This window comes from Lathamus discolor, chromosome 3 (genome assembly GCF_037157495.1).
Source record: "Lathamus discolor isolate bLatDis1 chromosome 3, bLatDis1.hap1, whole genome shotgun sequence".
NCBI classification, from domain to species: domain Eukaryota; kingdom Metazoa; phylum Chordata; class Aves; order Psittaciformes; family Psittacidae; genus Lathamus; species Lathamus discolor.
The window spans coordinates 95,856,196-95,876,693 of record NC_088886.1 but is presented as its reverse complement, the minus strand read 5'-3'; the positions used below and the strand labels follow the sequence as shown (position 1 = coordinate 95,876,693).

The following is a 20,498-nucleotide window of genomic DNA, read 5'->3' as shown; positions in this document are numbered from 1 at the left end:
GCCCTTGAAGTGTATTAATGTGACTTCATAGTCTCTGATATATATGCATTCAGGTCTTAAAAGCATTCCTCCAAAGTTTAATCAAATGACAAGTCTAATCAAATTCATAATTTTTTTTATATTCTTAACATTAATCACACACAGTTGTTTCAAGCCCATGGCATTCAATGCTTGTGATGGGCTGTACTGCTCTAGTTGCCTTCTGTTTATTGTGCTGCAAGCTTAGAGTGTTCTCTCTGTATGTCTTAACTATTGTAACTATCTCTCATGTTCAAAATAGAGAATATTAGAGGAACAAGTTAATTTAAGAAGAAACTAATTCTTACCTAAATCAAGAAACATTGAAGAAAACTTTTTTGGAATTCCTTTGCTCTGTTTTGCAGTTAAAGGGCCTGTGTGGATCACAGGTCTGTGTTGTGAACATGTATGTTTGGTTGTCCCAGGGTAAATCATAGAATCATAGAATAGTTAGGGTTGGAAACGACCTCAGGATCATCTAGTTCCAGCCCCCCTGTCGTGGGCAGGGATACCTCACACTAAACCATCTCACCCAAGGCTCCGTCCAGCCTGGCCTTCAACACTGTCAGGGATGGAGCATTCACAACTTCCTTGGGCAACCCACTCCAGTGCCTCACCACCCTTACAGTAAAGAACTTCTTCCTTATATCTAACCTAAACTTCCCCTGTTTAAGTTTTAACCCATTATGTCTTGTCCTATCACTACAGTCCCTAATGAATAGTACCTTCCCAGCATCCTCAAATAATGCAGACATTAATGCAGGAAATCTGTGTTGTATCTGATATCTAAATATTCTTGAAGGTTTTTTTCTGTCTACTAAACAGAACAAGATAAAAGCATGGAATGTCCTCTCTGAAATACAAAATGCTCACTGATGTTATTTCAAAGCGAAGATTCTTATTCATGTAGATTATATTCAGAGGAATTTTATGTGTCACTGGATGGAAAATATTGCAGCTGTTTTTATCCTTTTTTTTAATCCCCCAGAGCTGCTGTTAAGATAAATTAACATTTTTCATGAAAATACGAGAATTGAATATATCAGGTGACACACATAGAGTAAAAGCTGTTTGTGCATACTTACCTGAAAGTCATGCCTAGAATACTTATCTATGTTCCTTAATTCCTAGATACAAGACTCTGCTACCCTTGACATAGAAAGAGCAAACAAAGAAATTGAAATGCTTCGGAAACAATATGAGGCAATGTCACAAGAACTAAAGGAAGCTGTCCAGGAAGCAGAAGTAGCCAAGTGTAGGAGAGATTGGGCCTTTCAAGAGCGGGATAAGATTGTTGCAGAAAGGGAAAGTATACGGTAAAGGAATGCTAGATGGCACATGAGTGAACTTTTTAACATCTTGTGTGCAGTTGATGCAATTCTGGGACTTGCTGGGTTTTGCTGGCACTTGCTTCAAGTTCTGCATTAGCTTTCACAGGGTGATTTTAATATTTTTTTCTTTTTTTCCCCAAGTTGAGGGCACCTTGCAGGATACTTTTGCTTTGTCTGTGCTTTCATACCCGTAATATGTCTCTAGTAAATACTGTTGAGCCTAACAGCACTGGTATGTAGGAACAAGAAATTGCATATTCTTTTAGACATAATACAACTAATCCTGCTATAGCTATAGTCCTGTAGGGGACATTTTGCAAAAGGTACTCAGTATCTTTGCTACTAAACATATGTAAGAAACTAAGGGAACATAATCAGATTTTTTTTTTTCTTGATTGTTTAAAGAAGATTAGTAGAAACAAAGTTTTGAAGGGAATGAAGAAAGTTTGTTATTATGACAAGGTTTCCCTTAAGACCTAGCTAGTGTAATTTTTTCTTTCATATACTTTTGGGTTTTACAGAGATGTTTTGAAACTGCTTTTTTGAATTTTGCATTAACTATACAGTGTGGAAAAACCTTTGCTAGGTTTTTAAGTAATGAACCTGAAACTTCTTTGCTTTTGAAGGACTTTGTGTGACAACTTACGAAGGGAGAGAGACCGGGCTGTGAGTGACTTGGCTGAAGCTCTTCGCAATCTGGATGACATGCGAAAGCAGAAAAATGATGCTGTTCGTGAACTGAAGGAACTGAAGTATGTTAGAGAAATGATAAAATTGTATGGAAGCTAGTGATAAAAACTTTGCTTTGTTAGCTGTGTTTGCAAGTGAACCCTACGTTGTTATAGCTGTGGACAGCAGGTATTCATGATAAAGTGTGTGGAAACATTACCTTTATTTTTAGTTACTGTAGAAATTATTCTGGTGAGCACAATTCTAAGTCTTGCTGTCTTAACCTTTTATTTTATTAATGAGACACATATTCTAAGCTTTGAACTGTGGAGATACACTTAAACAATATGGGATTCTTTTGCTGGAGTTGGATTAACTGCAATTTAGTTCCTCCCAGCTGTATTTCACTGGTTTATGAGTGCAAGGAGGATATGCATCAGACATCATCTAAGTGGGTTATAGAATAGGTTTTGCTGTCAGTATTTATCATGCCTCACTTGTCCTGAGCATAATGATGTAGCTCATCTGAGGGTAAATTAAATGCATTTTAGGAAATGGTAGAGACCCTAGTTGTGCATTTCAGTCATGTAAAAATAATGCAAAAATTGTAAGACTATGTTAGGACAATGTATAGAAAAGGCAAGTCCATTTGATAACAGCCCAAGAACATCGGAAAGTTGGAAGCATGAGATGGATTTTTGTCACAGCTTAGTTTTTTTGATTTACAAAGCAAAATATTAGGAATCTCACAACAATAACATTATGTCTCAAATTATTTCAGAGGGTTATCTGTGTCTTTAAATGATTATGTTCTTTGCCTAGGGAGAAGATGGAGAATCAGTTGGAAAAGGAGGCCCGATTCCGTCAATTGATGGCCCATAGTTCCCATGACTCAGCCATAGACACAGATTCTCTGGAATGGGAAACAGAAGTGGTAGAATTTGAAAAAGACAGAGTAAGTCAAAGCCACAAACTGCATTGTTTTACATATCTGATAACTTTGAAATAAATTATTTTGATAGTAGGTATGATTAAAAATTAATCTGTTTTTTGGGTGGTTTGTTTTTTGGTTTTTTTGTGGTGTTTTTTTTTTGGGGGGGGTGTTTTTGTTTTTTTTTTTTTGTGAGGAGCCACACACATATGTAGCAAGTGGGTAACGTCTAGATGAAAGTAGTTGGCAAAATCAAGCTGTTATACGCAAGCTTTGTATTTTTCTTAATGTGAATTATAAATAAAAATAGCTCCTCCATCTGATCTTGCAGGGTACCCAGGTCAATGTGCTAGAAAATAATGTTTCAAGTTAAACATTTAGTATTCTTGAAGTTAATGATTCATTGCAGAAATGGCAGTGCTGAAACAGTCAAAACTTAGGATGGATGGAAACACTGATGTCAGAGAGCTCAGTCCTCTGACATTCAACACCACATATATGCCACATATGTATACCACATATATATAGTTAAGCTTTTACATGAAGTTATTTCTTCTACTTTTCTTCATATTTGATGGTGAGCAATTTAAAAGTATTTGAAGTATTTATTAATGATAAACATACGTTTCAGGGCAAGACTGCACTTCATCTTAAAGATCTGGGATGAAAGGAGGTGCTAATCTCTCATGCTTTTCTGTAGAGGAAGTTAAATCCCTTTTCCATTTTGGCTGATAAAATAAAGTCCTTAAATTTAGCTTTCAAGATAACTTCCACATCCTTTCATTATCCTGGTAGTACTTTTCTCCATTTAATTTTATTTTTCTTCATTATAGGCTAGAATTTTTATTTCAGTTGCTTTGTGTGCAAGTCTTGGATGCTGTTCTATTTGAAGTTTTTGGCTGGTACATTATTTGCTTAACATCTTTTTGACCACATAGAACTTATGCATAGTCTTCCAGATTGTGTTTCACTTATAACAGCTTCGGCATATACCAGAATTTCTTTGTCATTTCTGAATGACAAAGCTTGTCATTTCCATGCTATCTAATTAAATCCCTTTTATTTTACTGCAGTATTTGGGGTCATGTGTTTTTATGCTCTTCCAATCTGTCTGTGTTCTGACAGTGCATCCAAACAAAATATCTAATACGTTCCTTTTCTGGCACTAAAAATATTATTAGTAGTATTATATGTTGAAATATATAGATTGAAAAGACTGTATGAACTGAGTACCAATGCTGATCAATAAGACCACCATCTCTAAATTCTTTCTGGGATAACAATTTCCCTTTTGCCATGCTTTTTCACTATTTTTGATCAGGTCTTTCGACATCAGATTTTGTCCATAGCCATCTTCTCCATTTTAATGGAGAACTAATAATTTTGCTTTTCCATTATCTGTAAAATTAGTTGGCCAGTCTAACTGTGGTAAACAACATTTCAGCCTGATGAATTTTCCATTCATGTACAGTTATTTAGGTATTCTGTATTTCAGAGATTGTTCTAAATGTTTGTATTACTGAGATCAAATGCATAAACTTTGTAATTTCAATAGGTTTCTCTTTCCTGAACATGGGGATTATACTTGCTGCTATCAAGTTACTGTAATAATATTGTGCTAACCTTGATTACATACGTGGGAAAATCCTTGCTGGCCTACCAGCATTTGAAGTCCAGGATGGAGGTTCTAGAGTTGAAAACATTTAAATCCTTTTATTTTTACTTTGTCTGTCTGCTTAAGCTCATATTCTACGTAATTGCTCAGCTCAAAGCTTAGAGAAATAAAATTCACTTTCCAGCTCTGAGGCTGTGCAATGGGTCCGTGATCTCTGCTTGGTCTTTATTTTTATGTCAGCCCCGTGCTCTTCCCTATGAAACTTTTTCTTACATAGAACATTTGGAAGAATCAAAGGGTTTAGTATATTTCTGGCAGGTTTAGATCAATTGAATTTCTGGTGTCTATTAATGTATTTGAATGTTTTATCTTCGGCTTCTATGAGGCATCTCTTGCACTCCCTGCAAATCTCATGCTCTGCTGATTTTAAGGGGATTAGTCATCAAACCATATCTAGAACCATGACTCACATGTCTTATTTAAGTTCAATTTAATTTTTTGTATGTTTTTAAATTTCAAGTTATCACCTCCCTTCAGTCTGGTTGGTAGAGTTCTCTAATTTTTATAAGTGTATTATTTAATTGTGAAAATAGCAATAATCAGTTTGTGATCAGTTGCTCGGAGTTTCCTTCTTGCCATTTACCAAAGCAAACACTAAATTTCCTTAAATTGTTTGGTTCAATGACTGATTTGTTAAAGAAGTTTAGCACTTTTCACATTGAGGATGATCTGTTTGGGGCCAGGGTAGAATATTGTCTCTCATCTGTGTTCCCTCATAATGTTAGAGCTTTCTTTCCTGTTTACTTGTGGTCTCTAGCTATATCAAAGTGGACATATTTCTGAGTTCAGCACTAAGACACAATGCTATTATCTTACATTTAGAGTTGTTTTGTTTTCCCAGCTAATGCCCATACCTTGTTCTCTCATTTTACACATTCAGCATCATACCTTAAAAGGTATTATATGAATCTGAAAATGCTTTCTTACATGCTTTTCTGCTTTCCTACGCCTCTTTGGTGAAGTTCCCCTTCTGCATTATTTCAGCCTTAATCAGAGAGAGAAGGATAATTCTAATGCCAGAGAACACCTAATAACTAATGGAATTGCTATCTTATATATTGAAGGACAAAATATAAAAACATGGCTAGAACAGGTACCCTGTACATGTAAGTGCACAATACAAATATGCAGTAATGCCTCTTGCTAACAGAGTTAGCAGCAAACAGCAGCACAATGGTTGCCAGTGCAGTTAAGTCACTTGTTAATAATATTTATTAGGACGATATGGACTTGAAGGCACTTGGTTTTGATGTGGCAGAAGGTGTGAATGAACCATACCTCCCTGGAGACTGTGGGATCTTCGTTACCAAAGTAGACAAAGGAAGCATTGCTGATGGTCGATTAAGGTAGAGTGTGACTTTGGAAGATACTTGTCTTTTGTTGATCATAACAAACTAAATATGAGCATATTGTAAATTGTATTTTTTCACTTTTTTAAAGTTGTTTTTTTACCATTAGTCGTGTATAATGTTATTAATGTTGGTTGGGAAATCACACTGAGAAGGCTGATGCCCAAAAGCACTGCAGAAACTAGACACTATTTGACTTATCCCTTAAAACTCACCACAATTTGCAAATGGTTTTGTTTCTCTGTGTCTTATCTTCTTAGTTTATTATCTTCTTAAACTTTCATCTATTTATTTAAATTTTGGTAAAGACATGAGGGTGAGCTAAGCGGGGAGGACGAGCAGAAAGGAGAGTAGAGTGCAGGATAATTTGTACAACTGTTCCTGTTCTTAGTGCCAATAGAAGATTTTTAATAACTCCCCTCTGTCCAACGCATTGCTTTTAAATCAGGTGCAGGCATAAGTGATTTGAAGATATACTTTGTTTAGTGAAGTGCAGACTGGGAGTCCTGGTTTTCATTTAGCTGCTATTTAATGCCTGTACACCAATGCATGCAGCATGGGGAATAAACAGGAGGAGTTAGAGGTCTGTGTGCGGGCTAAAGGTTATGATCTAGTGGCAATTACAGAGACATGGTGGGACAGTTCACATGACTGGAATGTGGTCATGGATGGCTATGTCCTTTTTAGGAAAGATAGGTCAGCGAAGCGAGGTGGTGGAGTTGCTCTTTACGTGAGAGAGCAACTGGAATGTATTGAGTTCTGTCCGGGGTCGGATGAGGAGCAAGTGGAATGTCTGTGGGTACGAATTAAGGGACAGACTGGCACGGGTGATACAATTGTGGGGGTCTATTATAGACCTCCTGATCAGGACGAAGGAGTTGATGAGGCTTTCTACAGGCAACTGGAAGTAGCCTCGCGACTACATGCCTTAGTCGTCGTGGGGGATTTTAACTACCCCGATATTTGCTGGAAGACTCACACAGCCTGTCATTCACAGTCTAGGAGGTTCCTCGAGTGCATTGATGATAATTTCTTAATGCAAATGGTGGACATACCAACTAGGAGAGCAGCGCTGCTAGATTTAGTACTCGCCAACAAGGAGGGTTTGGTCGAAGTGGTGACGGTCAATGGCAGCCTTGGCTGCAGTGACCATGAGATGGTGGAGTTTAGGATCCTGTGTGGGAGGAATAGAATACCTAGCAAAGCCACAGTTCTGGATTTCCGAAGGGCCAACTTTGGCGTCTTCAGTCAACTGCTAAGGGATGTCTCATGGGAAAGTGTACTAGGCGGTAAAGGGGCTCAAGATAGTTGGTTAGCATTCAAGGACTGCTTCTTCCAAGCTCAGGATCGGAGCGTCCCAATGAGTAGGAAATCAAGTAAGGGATCTAGGAGACCGGCGTGGTTAAACAAGGAGCTGCTGAGCAAACTCAAGTGGAAAAGGAGAATCTATGGATTATGTAAGGAGGGGCTGGCCGCTTGGGAGGAATATAGGACAGTTGTTAGAGGATGTAGGGAGGCAATTAGGACAGCTAAGGCCTCCTTGGAACTCAATCTTGCTAGTCGGGTTAAAGACAATAGAAAGGGCTTCTTCAAATACATAGCAAATAAAACTAACACAAGAGGCAATATAGGCCCACTGCTGAACGAAGTGGGTGCCCTGGAGACAGAGGATATAAAGAAGGCAGAGGTGCTGAATGCCTTCTTTGCCTCTGTCTTTACTCCTGCAGACTCTCCCCGAGGGCCCCGGATTTCTATAGCCCCAGAAGGAGTCAGGACAAAGGAGTTTGCTTTGGTAGATGAGGATTGGGTTTAGGGATCAGCTATGCAATCTGGACATCTGTAAATCGATGGGTCCGGATGGAATGCACCCACGGGTGCTGAGGGAGCTGGCGGAGGTCATTGCTAGGCCACTTTCCATCATCTTTGGTAAGTCGTGGGAAACGGGCGAGGTGCCTGAGGATTGGCGGATGGCAAAGGTCACACCAATCTATAAGAAGGGCAAGAAGGAGGACCCGGGTAATTATAGACCGGTCAGCCTTACCTCCATCCCTGGAAAGGTGATGGAACAACTTATTCTTGACTCCATCACTAGGCATATCAAGGATGAGGGGGTCATTAAGAACAGCCAACATGGTTTTATGAGGGGGAAGTCATGTATGACCAACCTTATAGCCTTCTATGAGGAAGTGACTAGGTGGAGGGATGATGGTAGAGCGGTAGATGTAGTTTTTCTTGATTTCAGTAAGGCATTTGATACTGTCTCCCACAGCATCCTCATAGATAAGCTAAGGAAGTGTGGGCTTGACGATCAAGTAGTGAGGTGGTTCGAGAACTGGTTGAAAGGAAGAAGGCAGAGAGTTGTGGTCAATGGCGCAGAATCTAGCTGGAGGTCTGTGACTAGTGGAGTCCCTCAGGGGTGGGTGCTGGGACCGGTGCTGTTTAATATTTTCATCAATGACCTGGATGAGGGAACTGAGTGCACCCTCAGCAAGTTTGCTGATGACACAAAACTGGGAGGAGTGGCTGACACACCAGAAGGCTGTGCTGCCATTCAGCGAGACCTGGACAGGCTGGAGAGTTGGGCGGGGAGAAACTTGATGAAATTTAACAAGGGCAAGTGTAGAGTCTTGCATCTGGGGAAGAACAACCCCATGTACCAGTACAGGTTGGGGATTGACCTGCTGGAAAGTAGCGAAGGGGAAAGGGACCTGGGGGTCCTGGTGGATAGGAGGATGACCATGAGCCAGCAATGTGCTCTTGCGGCCAAGAAGGCAAATGGCATCTTAGGGTGCATTAGAAAGGGAGTGGTTAGTAGGTCAAGAGAGGTTCTCCTCCCCCTCTACTCAGCCTTGGTGAGGCCGCATCTGGAATATTGCGTCCAGTTCTGGGCCCCTCTGTTCAAGAAGGACAGGGAATTGCTTGAAGGAGTCCAGCGCAGAGCCACAAAGATGATTAAGGGAGTGGAACATCTCCCTTATGAGGAGAGGCTGAGGGAGCTGGGTCTCTTTAGCTTGGAGAAGAGGAGACTGAGGGGTGACCTCATCAATGTTTACAAATATGTAAAGGGTAGGTGTCAGGATGATGGAGCTAGGCTTTTTTCAGTGATATCCAGTGATAGGACAAGGGGCAATGGGTGTAAACTGGAACATAGGAAGTTCCACGTTAACATCAGGAAGAACTTCTTTACTGTAAGAGTGACAGAGCACTGGAACAGGTTGCCCAGGGGGGTTGTGGAGTCTCCTACACTGAAGATATTCAAGGCCTGCCTGGACAAGTTCCTGTGTGATGTGCTGTAGGTTACCCTGCTCTTGCAGGGGGGTTGGACTAGATGATCTTTTTAGGTCCCTTCCAACCCTTGGGATTCTGTGATTCTGTAATGCTTTTTCAGGAATGGAGAACTCCAAATAATTAAAAATTAGTGCATTGGCATGAGCTCTGTTGCATCCCTTCTAGTGAATGTTACCTATGTTCTGTGTCCAGCAAAGTGTGCTTGTAACACTGACCTGCTGATTTCTGTTTATCTACCAGAGTGAATGATTGGTTGCTGAAGATAAACGATGTGGATCTTACTAATAAGGATAAAAAGCAAGTTATAAAAGCTGTTCTAAATGGAGGAGGTGTTATTAACATGGTGGTTCGAAGAAGGAAGTCCTTAGGTGGGCGAGTGATAACACCTCTTCACATCAATGTTTCCGGACATAAAGGTAATGGCTGTAAATGATGTATATAAATAGTATATGTTTGTTTGGCCAGAAATGGTTGCCATAAAGGTACATGTTCTGAGCCTCTGATTAAATCCTCCTTAAACTGTTACTTTCTTCTAGATAGGGATTTTCATTAATTGTTAAGTAAGAATGCTAATATTAATGGTAGCTTTATTCTACAAGTACTGGCTTTTGCCTTTTCTTTTGTTTGTTTGTTTGTTTTGTTTGGTCTTTTTTTTTTTTTGTTCTTCAGTGGGTTTTGTTGGTTTTCATTTTGCTTTTATATGTAATTTTAATACTTAGTTCTAGTATTTTCCCTCACTTTGTTCTTGTTTCTTCAAAAGGGCTTCAGAATTTGAAATTCAGTTGGTTTGGTAGTTACATTTCTTTCTTGTGCCGGGTCAAACATGTTGTTTGAGCAAGGTATCTGATTTGCAGGAGTAAATTACATTTTTGTGTGTGTGTTTATTTCAGATAGTGGGGTCAATCTAGAAAATGGAGTATTTGTTGCTGCTGTTGTGCCTGGAAGTCCAGCTTCCAAAGAGGGTTCCCTTAGTGTGGGAGATAGAATAATTGCTGTAAGTGTTAAGAATGCATTCTTCTCTTTCTTTTTGGTGGGTTTTTTTTTTTAATTATTATTCCTTTTAAAGTAGTACAATTGCTGCTACTCTTTAAGATGCCAAACTTTCCAATTTATTTTTTAATTTTACTGTATTATACTCTTTTTGTATATTACTAAATATTTATTATAAATTAATGTGTTTGTAGACTGAGTGATAAATATAATGTGCAGGATATTGGCCACACTTTTCTCATATGAGAATTTTTGACAGAGTCACTTGCTTACTCTTCACACTTGGCTTTATATATAATGATACTTGTGATTTTTATACTGAATAGGAAAGGTAACTTCCAAAAAGACATCCCTTGATTGGATGGAAAGTTTCGTGTCTTTTAAATTACAGTATCACAGATGTCATCCTCCTGGAGAAGTTTTCCCTGTGTGCATTTGCAGCCTTAAACTCCCATGTGATTTAGGAACTCCTGTGAAACAGAAGGTGGTTACTGTTGATGTGCAAATGCATGGAGGCTTATGTAGTGAAACAAGTGTTGTTACACTGTATCTCTAGGAGGAATAGAGGAATTGCAGTCAGGTGCGTTGGTTTTTAGTGGAGAATGAAAAAAGACAGGACAAGGTCAATGAGACTTCAGTCAGCTATACATAAAAAACTAGTGTTTTCCCTGACTGAGATGCTTCCCACCTGCTGCCTTTGATTTACAGATGTCTGTTGTGTTTTGGTTTTTTTTTGGTGTGTAGATCAATGGCATTGCACTAGATAATAAGTCGCTTACTGAGTGTGAAGCTTTGCTACGAAACTGTAGGGATTCCCTTACCCTATCACTGATGAAGGTGAGTAGAAGCTAAATTTTCAGAATTTTCTTTAATTTATAGAAAACTGGTTTAGTTCTTAAGGGAAGAGTATATGAAAAAATAATTATGTATCATCATGGGGAAGTAGCTGCTAACAATAAGACCATCTGGATGCATGGTACGTTCACTCAACAGTTATTTCTAAAGTAAAGCTATTGTGGCATCTGGTAGGAAATTAAACTCCTTTATTACTCTTAACTTCTTTTCAATTTGTTTGCTGGCTACATGAAATGATTCCTAGCACAATTGCTCCTTTCTTAGTTTCTGTTTCAGAGCTGCAGCAGTTTTGTACATGAAAGATGCCTGCAGAGCACAGAAAGGTGTGCTTTTAGTCAGGAGGGAGTTGCGCTGAAAACTGAAGTCTGGCTATCATGAGGATGAAATACAAGGTTTTCTTTTCAGGATTATTGAGTTTAGAATCCCATTATGCTCGGCCTGTCACATGGGCTTTGCGAGTGATAATTCCAGTTCTAGAGAGCTTGAGGTTTTAAGAAAGTAAAAATATGAAATGTTTGAGGGGAAACGGGCAATGAAGACCTTTTAGCGTCACTTAACAGGTAAAATAAGATTGCAGGTTCCTTTTAGTGTTAGTTCAGTACTTCTGCCACATGTAGTTGCCCTTTTGGAATTGTTCTAAATATGTTTCAAAAATATCTAGCTTTGTTTTATCTCATGTTCTGTATGTATATGTATATGTATGAATATGTAAAATTTTATTAAACCTTTCCTTACTGTATCTATACATATTGTGGTGTATATACAGGCATAGGTAAATCAAGAAGGCTGGAATATGCCTCATGCCAAAGAGAAATCAGCTGTAATAATGAGGTGATCACATGTTATTTTTGTTTCAGGTTTTTCCTCAAAGTTCATCTTGGAGTGGTCAAAATATATTTGAAAACCTGAAGGATTCAGAAAAAATATCCAACTGTAGGGTTCATGCATCAGACATACAAGCCCAAAATAAAAGAAATCTAAAACTCAACAGCTCAACCCAAACTGACATTTTCAATCCAGGTATCATGGATGGCAAGAAGGACCAGAGTGATCAGGGCACCAGTTCATTTTGTGATCACAAACCTTTCCCTAATAACACATTGCGAGTAGACTCTCACAGGAGCACAGTGCACAGCTGCCACAGTAATTCAGAACACAGTCTCAGCTCCTTCAGCCCAGAGACATATGGGGACCGAGGCTACGGAGATGTTGACTTGGACAACACAAGGCTGCCTTATGAACCTACAGGAGCTGACTGTATGATGGTAGAGGCAGCGTTTGACAAAGGACATGGAACTAAGCATAGTGGTGGTACCTGGCCAAAAGTCATGGTTAATATCTCAGCAACAGAAACAGAAAAGTTCTCTGTGTACAGAAAGCCAAAACAAAGGAAATCTATCTTTGACCCTGATACGTTCAAAAGACCACCGACTCCTCCTAAACTGGAATACCTTTCCCCTAATCAGGTGACAGGCCATTCACCTCAGCCATCAAAAGCTGAAATGGCTTCAACTCCTCCAACTCCTCCTAAGAGGAGTGACTCTATCAAATTTAAACATAAACAGCAGGCCAGCTCTGCATCAGAGTCGACGGTAACAACTGGATCACCACCCACGAGCCCAGCCACGGCCCAAGCTCCAGTTTCCTTGGCACTTAAACAGGACTCTGCTACTCTCAAGGGGCGTGGCAGGAACGCTGGGCATTATTACCGGGAGGAGGGAGTTGACTGCACTCATCTCTCTTCAAGAAAATCCTGTGAAGATGACATTGGCTTTCAAAGAGTTGAAGAGCCAGAGATTAAAAGACCAAGGCCAAAATCAGCTCCTGCTCTGAGGCATAAAATGACCCCTATGCCCATTCCTAATCCTGCACTTCAGGTAGAAGCTTGGTATATTGAAGCACAAAACTATAAACCTTAAAGTGTATTTTCAGTGTGGTTTTGGATGCCCATTTACATACCATAACAGGAGAAGCATGGCCCATTCTCAAAATCCAGATCCCCTGAGCAGCTGCTCCAGATTTATGTTGCACTTTGCAATACTACAAAATACAGAACCAGTTCATGGGGTTTCAGTATTTAACAGGAAGTGGTGGCCGCCAAACAGACTGATAAAGTTCTGCTTAGCAGCCACATCTTGGGTTATAAAGCTGCTCGTTGGAAGATCTGGGCTCGCTCTTGTATGCTTTTGACAATTTGAAAAAAGTTAAATAAAAGTGCAAAGAGGCAGCTTCACAAAAACTGAAAACAGAGCCTCCTAAGTTTTACAGAAGCCATATTGGTTGCTCAGGTCACCATACTAAGTAATGAAAAAACCATTCACAGTGGCTTTTTTGTAAGCTTCTATGTGTCTAAATAATTTTGTACATCTAATCTGAAATTCATAGGATGTTAGTCACATTACACTGTAAAGATGAGAAGTTTTTGAGAATCTGATTTAGTAATACTGTTAAAAATGAGAAAATAATTTATTAGAATAAAAACCTTGCTGGGGAGATTGTGGGTCCTGTCTTAACAGAGTGGGTGGAAGAAAGATTTTATGTGATCTAGGAAGAACTAGCTGTTTAGGTGACTATGTTATATAAAGTGGCATAATCAGTAATGTAGTTTCAGGTCTACTGCCCCAGATCTGTCCAGTTGGCAGGTAGATTTTATTTTTTTTCTATCTCCTCCCAACTACAATCTGAAATTCCAAAAAGTGTTATTTTTGCTTGTATATAATGACTTAACATATCGTATTCTTTACCTGTACGTGTTTATACCTGAATAATCCCACCTTCTTCAGGAATTTTTAGAAGCAATACAGACAGCAGAGCTGAATTGGAAGTAGTACAAGTTTTGGAGCCTTACTCTGCACAAATACTGGTGTAAGAGAACAACTGTCAATTTTGTCTTTTTTTTTGGCTGCTCCCATTGTATTTCTTCCACATTCCGTTCATTACGCTTTGTGGGAAAAATAGTTATGGAGAGCTTTAATCCTTTTTTTATAGCCATGTCCAGCTAATTCTACATTATTGTTGTGTTTTAACTCCAGCTGGCAACTGAACACCACACAGCTGCTTGCTCACTCCCCTTGTGTGATTTGGAAAGAGAAACAGAAGGGTTGTTTAACTCATAGGTTGAGTTAAAAACAGTTTAATGGAAATAATAATGATAACAATTGAATAGTCTTGATAATTGAAGTAATAATAGTGAAAATAATTATGAAAAGGAATATAATAAGAGAAATAAAATCCAAGAAAGACAAATGACACAAACAATAAGAATTGCTCACTACCAACTGACTGATGCCCAGCTTGTCCCTTAATGCAACCCATGTGTTGGTTCAAGGTGAAGAAGAAAATCGTATAATGTAATTATAAGATTGTAATTTTTGGTTGATGTATTAATTTACATTTCTTTGGTTAAATTAGGACTAGGTTCTGTGATTCTTTTTTCTTGATCCCTTAATTTTGCCCCCATTCTTCAGGAAAATGGTCAGAGTTTGTCACTCTAAAGTTGTTGACCAGAGAGCAGAAGTCATAATTGTGCCTCAAAATGTGGACACCATTGAGTCTGAAAATTTCTCTCTGGTGGAATATCTTTGTGCATTACACCTACATACAGTAACATTCAGTCTGCAATGCATTTGTTCCTGAAATAGTGTTTTTAATATAAAAAATGTATAGAGAACATGCAGTGTAGTTGAATTTGTAGCCTTATTGGGTGTTACCAATTTCCTTAGTTGTGTATATAAATAGTTAAGCTTTTGTACTTTGATAAGTTGATCAACTTAAGAGAACTTTCATCCCAAAGTGGTTGGTGGTACAATTTCTAATACACCTGTGGTAGTGACCAAATACTGGTTCTGACAAGGTACCTCTGCATTTTAGAGTCTTTGTACTCTCAGTAACTCTTCATTTAATTAAAATACTGCCATCATAAAAACTCTTAAATACCTTTTCAGTAATTATTTTTCACTTACTGTGTACTTCAGTCTTTTGTGTTGTGCATTTCAGATGTGTAAATTCTGTGTGCTGAGCTCTCTAGCATCACTGTCAGTATCTGAGCTGTTCTCCTGTTTGTTTATCGCATCAGTGCCTACTCATTATGTACAAAAGTTGTGATGGTTCCAAAACCTTAATTGCTCTGTTAAAGGGAAGTTGCTCCACACATATCTGAAAATACAGGCTTAGAGGACAGCACTTTCTGGCTAGTTAGCTAGGTCTTCTTTAAGAAACACTTGCAGTAGTGGCTGAAATAACAGTTAAAATGTGCTGTTAAAGTAGTATTTTAAATGAGAAACACAGCTAAACACTGGGTGTTTTATTGTGAAGGAAAGTATATCATTTAAGTTGCAAACATTGGCCTAAAAAGATTACAAAATAATAAAAAAGTATAATGGAGCAGGGTGGAAGAAGAAAGGGCAGAAATCAATAGCATCTTTGAAAGACAAAGGCACACCAAACACTGATGGTGAGTGCATTCTGGAACCCATACTAGAAAGATTGAGGTAGCTTACTGCCTATGAAGTTTGGCTATTTTATTTTTTTCTTCTGCATTTTCCTCTAATCCAATTTCTGTATTTTTGTAGGTACAGAAGTATGCTCCAGCTAGTGAGGAGCATCTGTCTCCAGAGCTACAGGAATGGGCACCATATTCACCCAAACGATCTGCTAGGCACAGTGATGGCTTTGTGCCTGCTGCATTATATGCTGGCAGCATGTCAGCAGGTAAGTTACAGAAGTCATAGTTACTTTCTGGGAATGTCCCAGGGAATTTGTCCATCTTGGATAATATTGGGGTTTAGTCATAAGAGCAGAACAAACATGACTCACAAAACTTATTTCCATGGTCTGTTGTAAATCTGAACATGGTGAAACCTTTACAGTTTAAGAACCATTAAAGAAACTGAGAAATTCCTGGCTGAAGGGTTTGTGTTTCCTCAGTTTCTGTGCAGAGGAGTTTTGAATACGTTAGCGGCGCAGCTTATCCATTAGGGAGACAAGTAAGATTTCCAATGTTTTTGAAAGCAGGCAGTAAGCGGGGACATCCCAAACTTTAGCGGCTTGATTTCTGAATACTTCAAAGGAGAATGATCTCATATTCAGGAAGTGCAACCTATTAAGTTCTGCCTATTGGAAATCAGATACTTGGAATATCTGAAGTTGAGTGGCCAAGCTGTTTGTGATCTTAATCTAAATCATAGATTAAATGCCAGTGTGTTTAAGATGCTAAGCTGCTGAAGAGGGTACTCACAAGCAGCTCAAACAGAAATCAGTATGATCAGGTAGAACAGGAAACAGCATGTTGTCTCAGTTGACCCATATAGTTGGTACTGTTGAAATTCATGTTAGCAGGTTTTAAATTGGCACTGACTAAATGAAGTGCTTCAGGAGTTAATTAGGCTATTTTTGCTTTGAACTAGTTGAAAAGCATTTAGTAAACCTATTGCCAGGTGGATTGTCCAGTCTTTAGCGTAGCTACCTTTGGCAGTTGCATATGAAACTTGACTTTCGGAAAATACTGATTTTTGAGTTTACCCTCAATTCTTTGGAAAGCCTTCAACTCCTGTATATTTTAGAAATTACGTAAGACTTTCTTCTTACTGGAGACCACAAAGGAGGTAATGACTTAAATCTGAAATAATGGACAGCTTCAAACCCTGTTGCCCCAGTCAATTTTTGGAATGTAAAGAGGTGCTCAAGAGTAGCTCAGATCAAAGAAGCTTTTGCTCCTCTTTGATTTCTTTTACTCTTTTCTCTCTTTCTCTCTCCTTTAATAATAGTAGAAAAAGAATTAAAAGGCATTATTTCTAGCTAAAAGCTTTATCTTATGATACCTTTGCATAATAACCCAATCAAGTCAAACTTGCATTAGACAGTATGACTGTAGGTCTTGAAATGTGAACAAGTTTTTGCTCCTGTATTCTATACTACTGACTCATTTAAGAGAAAATGGTAGGCCAGACTTTGGTTGAATACTGAAGGATGAGTGTACTTAAAAGAACAGCTTCCATAGTAAGTTTTGTAAATAAATATTGAAATACTGTAATTTAAAATTGTAGGACGCACTAGAAGTGGGAATATTCTGAGGCAACAGAAGAAAAAGAATCATTTTAGCTGCAGTCAGTTCAAGTACCAACTAAAATCTTGCGTTCCTATTAGATGACTGTTTGAAGAGAAATGTAGAATTTCTGTTGCTGTAAAAAAAAAAAATTTGCTACTGGAAAACAGAGAAAATCTTCTACTTACCACTGCATGTTAAAATGATGTACTAAGTATGACTTCATTTTTGCTAATATAATCTGCTTTTCTTGCCTTAGTACAAAATTATAAAGCAGATTTAAAATATGTATGTACTACTTAAAAGGTGTCAAATGGTGCTTAACCTGTTTGTCATTTTGATGTCGTACATGAAAATGCTATAATACATATTTGTGTTAATAAATAGGTTTAAAATATGTAGTTTATATTGTAATAATGTTGATAAGAATGTATTTTTATCATCTTAAGCAGGTACAGTACCAAGAAGCTTAGCACCGTGCCCTGCAGTAACTGCTGTCATGAGAAATCCAATCTATACTGCCTGGAGCCATAGAGTTCACACCAGCAATTGCCCATCAGTCGCCAGCCAAATATGTCATCAGCATCTGCATCCCAGGTGTCTTGAAATTTATAGCACCTTAAATTTTTGTTTTCATTAGGATGGAATTGCTTCTGGTAGTTACTTTACACAGTGCAGAGTGTAACACACTGTTGTGTGTTATTTTTGACCCAGGGTTCTCAAAACCATTATTAAGTAGAAGTGATGTGCCAGTTGCTTTCATGTCTTTCAGTAACTGATGGATTAGAGTTCCTTCTGCTCCACTGGCTGATACTAACAAAGAAATTTAACTAATTTCTAATGGTTTTTTTTTCTTATCCTTGCCAAAGCGAATAAAACCTTTCCCTTTTTCTTATAGCACTTCAGGCTATTTCTCCTCTGACTTCTCTTAACTCATAAAATGATAGAAAAACTGTGAAGTAGGGGCACATTCAATTTATTCAGTAACTCTGGGATAACCAAAATTTTTTGCTGGCCAGTTTACAATTTGCTGAGGTGCTTTGCTGAGTTTTGTTCTCTTCTCCTATTCTTTTTACACAGTTCCCAGCATCAAGGTCGCCTGAGTTTGGACCTCAGTCATAAACACTCCAATGACTACTCTGAAAATACACGTACAAGAGCATCTCATGGCTCAAATTCATTACCATCCAGTGCAAGACTTGGTAATTAGCCTTTCTGATCTATTTCCTGTGGGGCTTCTATACATTGCAGCAATACAATGTGTACAAAAGCAATCATGAAAACTTGTGCATAAATTCAGAGCCTGTTTTAATGCCCATTGAAGAAGTAGAATCTAAATGTACTTTTTTGTTCGATGTGGTTGCTTTTACTTTTATCATTGTAATGTTTTCTTGTTGTAAAAATAGGTTCTTCAAGTAACTTGCAATACAGAACAGAACGAATTAAGATCCCTTTAACACCAAGATATCCAAGGTCCATGATGGGCTCTGACAGAGGTGAATTATTTCATAAGTAATTGTACTGTTTTCAGTATCACTAATCCAAAGCCTTTGCAGTTCTTAAATCAGGTTGTGCCAAATTCTAAATATGACTACAAAAGGCTACAGAGGCTTTTTATTAAGGCTACAAAATTTGTATTTCACCACAGAAAGATAAAAAAAAAAAAAAGAAACTTTCTAATGAAAGTTGATTTTTCTGTTAGTTGACTCTTGGATATGGCACGATAAAACACACAGCAATGTTATGTTTACAATCTTGTACACTTAAAGTTGTAGTTTTCTTCCACAATGACCTCTTAAAAGTTTTAACAGTGAGATGACTGCCATTATTTTTTTTTATTCTTTAACTATATTGTTTTGCATATTTTTGTATTATTGGTTGAAAATTATATTTTGAAATGCAGTGAAATTATTTTAGTACTTCACTCAAAATTGCTTGGTGATGCAGGATATTTGAAGTCATGATACGAATACCAGTTAGGAGTGGCAGATAGCTGTGGAATTCAGAGTTTGACAATAAATGGCAACTTTTTGCTGCCATTGTTGATAAATGTTCTGTAGCCTTAATGGACCGCATCCAGTGGTTTTCCTATGTGGGCAAATACAGTTCTTACAAATGGCTTTCATTTGTAATTAGTAATTTGAGAATTACTTTCTCTAGCTTTTTTCCAGGGGAAGCAAACTGAATGTTTCTGTCAGGGCGCTTGTTCAGTAAATTACTCAGAGAGGATACAACCACAGAAGAGCCGCAGAGTTATGTCAAACTTGTTTGAAATTGCAGTGCTTTCCTGTTTATGTGTATGATTCATGCTGCTGTTTTATTGGTGTTCTCAGGTGTTTCATAATATATCTCCTACCCGAAGGAAAGGGCTCTACATAAATACTTTATTTGAAAATAAACCTACATATTAAATTTTTATTTTACTTCTCCTTTCCTGGTTTCTATTCTTTTTTTCAGTTTTGCATTGTTAACTGTTTCCAGACATGCTCATGGTGTAGCTGGTTTATAAACTTCTCTGCTTGTTGAGAATGGCAGTAGTTTTATGCACACTTAGAGAGGACAGATTTGACATGTAATCATTAAGGACAGTAAGTTTTCAGTGTCTGAAATCAGTTACCTCATCTCCCTAAGGTCCTTGCATGGTTAATGGAGTGCTAGTGAACAGTCGGTCCTCTTTTTCGTCTCAGATGGGTATGGTGTCTTTCACGATGTCTGTGTAGGTCTCCAGACTATGACAGATGCAGGATACTAAAGCTCAGCTGTTGATTTTCCATAGGCTCCTTGTCACACTCTGAATGTAGCAGTCCCAGCTTGATAACTCCTCCACAGTCACCTCTCAACTTGGAAACGTCTTCCTTCGCCAGCAGCCAATCTCAGAACTCCCTTTCTACATTACCTAGGATTTCCATTAGCCCAGTATCTATGGGAGAACGTAGAAAAGATAGGTAAGGTCTCCACATTATTTGTTTTAAATACAAATGTATTTGAAGTAATATTCTGCCTTTCTTTATTAGGCTGAAGGAATGTGAACTTTTAATTTAAATAACAAATATGTAGACACAGAGGTGCATCTTGGATCCTGTTACTTAATGTTTTCATTTTCTTTACAAAATATGTAAGAGATCTTTGTGTGAATTTTTTCTTCAAGATTGAGAACTAAATTCTTGAATTCAGAAAATTGAGGAATTTCATAAGGGTTTTATTTCTTTCATATTAGATTAATGGCCACACAAAGAAAGAGTGGTCTGAATTGGAATACAGTCTTTTAGCTGAAGTACCTCAGATGCTTGTTTGTGATAGGCTTGTTTTCTACTCTGGAGAACTAATCAAGTGAAGACCTAGTAGCATT

At 38.1% G+C, this 20,498-nt stretch overlaps 1 protein-coding gene across 5 annotated transcripts in view; it reads left to right on the top strand.

The window, feature by feature from the left end:
- The window catches only part of DLG5 (discs large MAGUK scaffold protein 5), a 114,649-nt gene that overhangs the window by 74,007 nt on the left and 20,144 nt on the right, over window positions 1-20,498 (top strand). For 3 of the 5 annotated variants that reach the window (XM_065670701.1, XM_065670704.1, XM_065670705.1), the window contains 13 exons: window positions 1,150-1,334; window positions 1,976-2,101; window positions 2,841-2,973; window positions 5,843-5,970; window positions 9,502-9,677; window positions 10,152-10,255; window positions 10,996-11,088; window positions 11,964-12,983; window positions 15,678-15,816; window positions 17,599-17,746; window positions 18,230-18,351; window positions 18,556-18,645; window positions 19,926-20,094. In XM_065670701.1, coding sequence (XP_065526773.1) covers window positions 1,150-1,334; window positions 1,976-2,101; window positions 2,841-2,973; window positions 5,843-5,970; window positions 9,502-9,677; window positions 10,152-10,255; window positions 10,996-11,088; window positions 11,964-12,983; window positions 15,678-15,816; window positions 17,599-17,746; window positions 18,230-18,351; window positions 18,556-18,645; window positions 19,926-20,094 — 2,633 coding nt within the window. The remainder of the gene's footprint in view (window positions 1-1,149; window positions 1,335-1,975; window positions 2,102-2,840; window positions 2,974-5,842; window positions 5,971-9,501; window positions 9,678-10,151; window positions 10,256-10,995; window positions 11,089-11,963; window positions 12,984-15,677; window positions 15,817-17,598; window positions 17,747-18,229; window positions 18,352-18,555; window positions 18,646-19,925; window positions 20,095-20,498) is intronic. The other 2 variants (XM_065670702.1, XM_065670703.1) reach the window with 2 other exon arrangements.